We start from the raw sequence: 8027 nt of genomic DNA, 5'->3' as shown, positions 1-8027 counted from the left end.
AGAGCAGACAATGCTCTTAACCTCTGAGCCATCTCTCCAGCCCAAGAGATGTAATTTTTAAAAGATTACAACGCTTTTTAAAAGTGGAAGACAAAATGGGGGGTTGTGAGCTGGACATGGTCGTGCACACCTTTAATCTCAGCACGTGGGAGGTAGGGGCAGTGAATCTCTAGGCCAGCCTGGTCTACAGAGGAAGTTCCGGGAAGACAGTAGAAACTACCCAGAGAAATCTTGTCTTGAAAAGCCAAAGTGGGGGGTGGCTGGGGAGAGATGGCTTAGTGGATAAGGGCATTTGCCATGTGGATGATGGCAAGAAGCCACATACAGGAGGGAGAACCAGCTTTGTCACTCGTCCTCTGAGTGACACACACACACTGTATAAATAAATGAATAAATCTGAAAATAAATTAAAATTGGAATGAAAAGAAGCCTTTCAGCCAGCAGGACAAGAAAGTCCCTCCTCAGAAGGGGCACAGAGCTTTTCTTTCTGAGGGGACCAAGAGGTGCTGCCCTGGGCCTGGTGGAGTGGGAAGGGCTGGGGTCCCCTAATGAAAGAACGTCTCTGCACCCCCACAGGCCCTGCAATGGCAAAGGAAGTGGGGACGCCCACGATGAAGAGGAACTGTATTTCCACTGTGAGTTGTCTGTGCTGCACAGACCCCCGTCTTCGACCCCATCCCAACTGTCACTTCCTGTTACCCCAGCAATGAGACCCCTTTCCTCAGGCGCTCTCTCTCTGTGTTCTCAGTCAAAGTCCCGACACGCCGCACGTTTCTAGATCCCCAGAGCTGCGGGGACCCGTTGCAGGCTGTGCATCTATTCGCCAAGGAGCTAGATGCCAAAAGCGTCACCCTGGAGAAGAGCTTGGGAGCAGGCAAGCCCTGGACCCTAGAAGTCTGGATTCATCAGGGAGCTCCGCCCACTGGATAAACCCCACCCACCAGGCAACACCCACTGGGGAAAGCCCTGCCTCTCTGCTATCCCCACCTCTTTTCAGCCAGCTTCCTCCTCCAATTCCCACCCCTTGGCCGGAAGTCCCGCCTCTGCAAGAGGGTACCCCTTCCCAGAAAAAGACGCCCCCGCCCCGCCCACCACACTCACCAGAGGTGTTTGTGGCTCTGTCCTTGCTCCTCTGTTACCCAGGTCACTGTGGGACACCTGCCTATCTTTCCCAGATAGGAGAGGCTTTCAGTTTAGTCCCAGGCTTTTATGGGACAGTGGGGAGGAGTCTTTACAGTAAGCGACGTCATTCTCCGTTCCTGAGCCTGTTACCCCAGCCCCATAAGGGGCGTGGCATCCGTCACCCTGAGGGCTGAGGGTAGGGCCTTGCTGGTTTTGAGCATCAATCTCTTTTTGGCGGTTCACAACCCTCAGTCACCTTTGCACCAAGAAACAGGCCTCGCCCCGAAACCTCCACAACAGAAGTCAGGAAGAAGCTGTTGGGCAGAGTAGATCTCATTGCCGTCTGCCCTTGGCTTCGCAGGGTTCAAGGACCTTTGATGGGTAGGCACGGGCAAAGTTACTGTCTCTCTGTCACAGAGAAGGAAGCCTAGGCCAAGAGGAAAGAAAGAGATGAAACCCAAGGCGACATTGCTGGTACTCAGGAGGCTAGGATTCGAACTCTGGAACTTCTCACAGCAAGCTGGAAATGACCCATGACCCAGAGTCTCCTCCTCCATTTGCTGGAGGGAGTCTGAGCTGCTCTTTCTTCTCAGGTCGGTTTGGGGACCTGTGCTGTGGCTGTCTGCAGCTGCCTGGTCGCCAGGAACTGCCTGTGGCCGTTCACACCCTGAGGGATGGTTGCTCCGACTCGCAGAGGCTCAGCTTCCTGGCCGAGGCCCTCACCCTGGGGCAGTTTGACCACAGCCACATTGTCCGGCTGGAAGGTGTTGTCACCCGAGGTAGGCCTGGCGCTGGGCATCTTGTTCTCGGCTGGGTGCTGGATGGGCTCAGGCACAACCTTAGTGCACTAGTTCACTTTCTTTCCTGTGACTCAGGGTGACCCCCCTCTCTTGGAGTGGCCATGCTGACCCAGAATGATCTTTCCAATTTGCAGTGACATTTGGGGAGTGGGTCACTTTCCCCTTGAATCATCTTTCTTAGCTGACCCCTTGCAGCTCTTACTTGGGCCTCTGTCCCACTACGGACAGTTGACTTTTTCGTACCTCAGCACCAGGGTGGATGGTGGGGATGGGTGGGGTGGGGCTGAGTGGGTGGGATCTATGGGCTAGCTGGCCGGTGGCAAGATTAGAAAACTTGGTTCTGCGTCTGGCTGTCTTGGCTGAGGTGGAGCTGGTGGGGGAAGGGTAGAGGCAGCAACGCAGCGTGTCTCCGTCCCCGACACAGGAAACCCCTTGATGATTGTCACTGAGTACATGGACCTCGGGGCCCTTGATGACTTCCTCAGGGTGAGTGGCTGGAGTCCTGGGTGGGAGAGGGTCACCGATGTCATATTTTTCTCGTCTCGTCCCTTTTCTCTTGGGGCTCAGGATTGGGCATTGTTCCCACTGGGCAGGCTGACCTGCCGCTCGTGGTACACTGAATCCCAGAGGGACTTAGTGGCTTCCTGGGTGATCTGAGTGTACGGCCCTGGCCTCAGTCTTCACCCATTCCACAGCATCACGAGGGGGAGCTGATGGCTGCACAGTTGATGGGTCTGCTGCCTGGGCTGGCATCAGCCATGAAGTATCTGTCAGAGATGGGCTATGTGCACCGGGGCCTGGCAGCCCGCCGAGTGCTTGTCAGCAGTGGCCTCATCTGTAAGATCTCTGGCTTTGGGCGGGGTCCCCGGGACCGAGCTGAAGCTGTCTACACTACCATGGTAAGGAGCTCCCTTCTCTGGTTCTACCTGCTACTTCTCCTGCCGGCCACACCCAGCAGCCTTCTGGTCTCCATACCTCTACTCTGCCTCCTCCCCTGCTGGTGGTGGTCCTTCCCTACCTAGTCCCTCCCCTGTGATGGTACCATCCCTGTCAGCTGGACTGCTTCCTCAGATGTGAAGGGGTGGAGGAGGACGTGCGGGATTGCTGGTGACTTAATGCTTTCCTGCTCTGCCTTGCTCATCCACCTCTAGAGTGGCCGGAGCCCAGCACTCTGGGCAGCTCCCGAGACGCTTCAGTTTGGTCACTTCAGTTCTGCTAGTGATGTGTGGAGCTTTGGCATTGTCATGTGGGAGGTGATGGCCTTTGGGGAGCGGCCCTACTGGGACATGTCCGGACAAGATGTAAGTGACCTATGGCTCCAGCTTCCTGACCTCTCTTCTACTCCCGTCCTGCCTAGAGTCGTCCTTGGGATGGTGGTAGTGATGGTGGTGGTGGTGGTGGTGGTGGTGGGTGTATGCTGGGCAATCTGAAGTTTCCTGTCTGCTCCCTGTCTCTGGAGCCCAGGTGATCAAAGCTGTGGAGGATGGCTTCCGGCTGCCACCCCCCAGGAACTGCCCCTCCCCGCTGCACCGACTAATGCTTGACTGCTGGCAGAAAGACCCGGGGGAGCGGCCCAGGTTCTCCCAGATCCACAGCATCCTGAGCAAGATGGGGCAGGAGCCGGAGCCCTCCAAGTGTGCTGCGAACGCCTGTCTCAGGTACATCCTCACCAGCCCCCGAGCCAGGCCGGTCAGCCACACTCGCTTGTCCCAAGTGCAGCCAGCTGCCCCATGGCACCCGTCAGGTGTGAAGCTCCGCCCATTGTCCTGACAATCCGACATCCCCACCTGCTTCAGGCACATGTCACCTCATGGCAGTCATGTCCAGGATTTTTTGCCCTTTAATTTATTCAGCTCTCCACTTTTGAGTGCCCTGGTCCACTTCTTCAGGGCCTTTTGTGTGCCCACGGGAGGCACATTAATCCCTGGGTGTGGTCACCTTATTTTCGCCCTTGTCCCTTCTTGCTTCTCAAGAGAGTGACTGGGTCTGGGGCTACACCCTGGTTGTCGACTGACTGTGGTTTCTCTGCTCCCCAGGCCTCCCACCCCCCTGGCGGACCGTGCCTTCTCTACCTTCCCCTCCTTTGGCTCTGTGGGTGCCTGGCTGGAGGCTCTGGACCTGTGCCGCTACAAGGACAACTTCTCTGCAGCTGGCTATGGGAGCCTGGAGGCTGTAGCCGAGATGACCGCCCAGTGAGTCTAAGGAGCCAATGGCAAGGCCAGGGTTCAGGGAACCCAAGAGAGCCCCTACCCTAGATGGGAAGACCCCACCTGTCCTGGTTCTGGGCCCTTCCTTGTCCAGAGAAGGGGAGGGAGGGGGTTGACTTCCATGGGAGGAGAGGAGAGGAACTGGGTCTCTGGATGTGACTGTCACCCATTGCAGAGACCTCGGGAGCCTGGGCATCTCTTCCGCTGAGCATCGAGAAGCCCTTCTGAGTGGGATCAACGCCTTGCAGACTCGAGTGCTGCAGCTACAGGGTCAGGGGGTGCAGGTGTGAGCAGTTCAATCCTGCCCAAGGACCTGTAAGCTACACCCCCCTTGGGTGGGAGGAGTGAGTGCTCTCTTACTCTTAGTGGGCCCTGAGCTGGTTGGTACCACGTTGTCCCCCTCCATTTCATATTTCCTCTCAACACCTTGCTGACCTAGTGGTCCTAAAATAAGAGGTTCAGATCCCTGGAGAGGACCGCAGAGATAACAGTAGGAAGAATTTTAGGGTGTCAAGGGCAAAGCTGGTTGGGGAAGACAGTCAATTTCATTTTCCTGCTTGAGGTCCCTCGGTCTTTGACGCTCACTGGGGATTGGGCCTAATCAGTGGGCATCTCATTTCCCCAGAGAGTTTTTGGCCTGCCAGGTAGTAAGGGTCCTTGAGAGAGACCCATTGGTTGTGGCAGAGGCCACAGCTGCCTGAGTGTGGAACCCTGGGCCAGTGAGTGGTGTTCCTTACTTCCTATGCCTTGGCTAGTTCTGTCTGAACCCCAGTGCCAAGGCCCAAGCGGGAAAGCCGTGCTGAGCTCAGGGACTGGATCCCCAGGCGGAGACTCCAGAGTGCTTCCTGCCTTGGGTTGGGAGGGCAGGATGAGGGCCAGGCTCCTAGTAGATCACACAGGTCCTGATGTTCCCCCTGGGCCTGCCTGTCTCATATCTTTTGGAACTGATTCAGAAGAGCACGGACTTGGGATGGGGGTTGCACTGCATTCTGGAGGGTGGAGAGAAGGAGGAAGAGACTGAGGAGGGAGTGGTTTGGACAGGCAGGTCCAACCCCATCGTGTAGATGAAAAAGTCAGAACCTATAATCTCAGAGCCAGGGTTGATGCCAGACCAAAATCCAGGGAGAAGGCTGGCTTGGAGAGAAGGTTGGTTGCCATTCCCCATGGCACCAGCGCTCTTCCCTGGGCAGCCCAGTGAACCCTGGCTGAGTGAGCCCCTTCAGGCTGCCCTGCCCTGCATGCCATGCTTCCTTGGTAGAGCGCCTGCCTTACTGTGTGCTGCACAGAGCCCGGGAAGGAGTGTGGTGCTGAGCTGACCAATCTGCAAGGGCCCTGGCAGCTGGGAGAGTTTGACACCAAGCCGTCCTGGGAGGGCGGGAAGACTGCTGGGTGTGGACAGGACTGCTGGGGCCAAGGTTTTCTACATCACTCCTGATGGACACCCCTGCTCTGTTTTGCTGTGGCTGGAAAGAGCAGTGGGGAGTGGAGAGGCAGGAGGGGACTTCCCCTGGGGGACAGGGAAAATGGGCAGGTGGACCGTTGACCTGTATGTCTTGAGGGATGTCCAGAAGGCTTCTTAGCTAAAGTCAGGATTGAATAAGGCCTTGAGGGGTAGAGCGTTCTCTCCATAGCGTGGATGGAGTTATCAGCAGGTTCAGAAACCAAGCAGGGATCTCTAACAGAGAGTGTGGGGGCTGGAAGCCACAGCATCTTTGGGGAGTACCCCATGGTGGGGGGTAGTGACTCAGCAGTGCCTTCGGCCTTGCCCTGCCAGCAGCAGCTCCTCCCTAATCAGAGCCTGCCCTGTTGTTGGCTCTTTGCTCCCTGGGCAGCTGAACTCAGTGACTGCAGGAATGCTGGAATAGACTGGGATACTGCGCCCCCCATTGACAGAACTGGGGAAACTGAGACCCCCCCCCACAGGCGCTTCCTTCATTCCCCCTCCAGGGAAATCGGGCCCATCATCCAGGGTTCATGGGACCAGTACCTCACCCCTATCTCAGCCACATCAGCCACTGTCAGGGTCAAACTCCTCCCTTCCCCAGCTGTCTGCAGAGGGCTCCCTGGCTATGTTGGCAGGACTTCGGTGTCCAGGGTAGACCTCCCCTCTAATGAGGAGTGAGGTCCTAGAATCCTGAGGGGTCCGAGGCCTCAGGCCTGCACAGGCACCAGCATGACACAGGGTGCTGGGTCGCCGGGGACCCTCCATGGATCTATTTTTATACATGGAACTTGTTCGCTGGACGGAGAGAGGTGGCCATATTGCCCTGTCTGCACCCACCCAGGGACAGAGGGGCTGGTTGTGGGTGGAGGCTCCTTTGAGGAACTCTGGAGATGTTTTTATATTTCTTGGGTTCTATATGCAGTACAAAGTAATAAAAGCCTGTCTGCGTTACAGTCCTTTTGTGTGGCATTGTTAAAACACTGGGAAGTTGTGGGTGGAAATTCTGCCAGCACACAGACCCTGGGTATGCATGTGTCTGAGATCCTTCTGCTATGAAGAATGCCACAGTCTAGTGGAGACACAAGAAATGGGCCTGAACAAGGGCCAGGGGCACATGGGACACACTGGGTGTCATGAGGCTGCTTCTTCATAAAACCAGTCAAGCCAGGAAGTTATATGTGCCGGAGGAAGTGGTGCCTGGGCAGACATGGATGGGAAATGACCAGGTGGATTTGGGATGTGTGATGCTTGAAGACTGCTTAGGACATGGGTAGATAGCTAGATCTGGGCCTTGGGAAGAGATGTGAGCTGGAGACTGACCTCTGGGGTCATGGGAGGGAGGCCAGCACAGGAGCACAGAGAATAGAGGCGAGTACTAGGGAAGCTCCAGCATGACAGAACAGCTTGGATGGAGGGGCAAGGAGAAGCAGAAAGATGGCTCAGCGGTTAAGAGCACTAACACTGGCCGCTCTTCCAGAGGACTCAGGTTCAATCCCCAGCACCCACAGGCAGCCCACAGCTGTCTCTAACTCCAGCTCCAGAGAATCCGACACTCTCACACAGACATCCACGCAGGCAAAACACCAATGCACATTAAAAAAATATTTTAAAAAAATCTCATCATAGGAAGGGAGAGGCCCAAGTGTGAGTTTCGGTGGCAGCTGCAGGAGGATGACATTGGTGACTACATGCTTCTTCCAGGCCACCATAGCAAGGCGCTACACACTGGGTGTCATACAGATCTGGGCTGAAAGGTCAAGGTCAAGGTATTGCTTCCTTCTGCAGGCTGAGGGAAGCATCCCTGGGTTTGACCATGGCCATCTTCTGCTTCTCTGCATCTGGTCCATACCAGCCCAGCCTCATTTAAACCTAATTGTTTCTTCAAAAATGCCATCTACAAATAGTCATGTTCAGTTATTGGGGTTAGGATTTCCACACAGGATTTTGAGGGGGAATTACACAACTCCCAACAATGACCTTAATTTTAGGGATGCAGAAGTCACGAGGAGGATGGGAGAGTGTAGGGAGGGTTATCACTAGCAGGGTGAGACCCCAGGAAGATGCAGCATATGAAATGGTCCTCTCTGGGCAGGGAGCCTGATCTGATTTAGTCAGTGTGTACCAGACACAAGACACCTACTAGTGGCCAGCACTGGAAGCTAAGATCTAATTGCTTACTGCACAGCCAATTATAAAAAGAATGAGGCATGGTTCTAGGCACTGGATTCAGGAGGTTGTGTTGTCTAGTTTCTGCCCCCCTGGGGGGGGGTCTTCCCAGGGGAAACTGAGCTCATCATCCTTGTTAAGCAGGGCTGACCTTTGCATTTCTGCAGACTGCATCTCCCTCCTGACCTCACCCCCGCTGCACTGCCCACCAGTGCATACTCTTTGGCCAGTTAAGCTGAAGTGCATGAGGCGACAGAAAAATCAGAAACCGTTTGGGGTCACAGATGA

General features: G+C 55.5%; 1 protein-coding gene across 2 annotated transcripts in view; it reads left to right on the top strand.

Annotated features, from left to right (window-relative positions):
• Epha10 (EPH receptor A10) overlaps positions 1 to 6182 on the top strand; it is a 38364-nt gene extending 32182 nt beyond the window's left edge. For both annotated transcript variants that reach the window (XM_005353270.3, XM_026781917.1), the window contains exons 9-17: positions 577 to 635; positions 749 to 874; positions 1716 to 1901; positions 2347 to 2408; positions 2618 to 2821; positions 3074 to 3223; positions 3387 to 3580; positions 3959 to 4114; positions 4305 to 6182. In XM_005353270.3, coding sequence (XP_005353327.1) covers positions 577 to 635; positions 749 to 874; positions 1716 to 1901; positions 2347 to 2408; positions 2618 to 2821; positions 3074 to 3223; positions 3387 to 3580; positions 3959 to 4114; positions 4305 to 4419 — 1252 coding nt within the window. In that variant the 3' untranslated portion in view covers positions 4420 to 6182. The remainder of the gene's footprint in view (positions 1 to 576; positions 636 to 748; positions 875 to 1715; positions 1902 to 2346; positions 2409 to 2617; positions 2822 to 3073; positions 3224 to 3386; positions 3581 to 3958; positions 4115 to 4304) is intronic.
• The last annotated feature ends 1845 nt before the right edge of the window (positions 6183 to 8027 follow it).

Source organism: Microtus ochrogaster, chromosome 10, assembly GCF_000317375.1.
Source record: "Microtus ochrogaster isolate Prairie Vole_2 chromosome 10, MicOch1.0, whole genome shotgun sequence".
Lineage (NCBI taxonomy): Eukaryota > Metazoa > Chordata > Mammalia > Rodentia > Cricetidae > Microtus > Microtus ochrogaster.
This window is presented reverse-complemented; position numbering and strand designations above follow the sequence as displayed.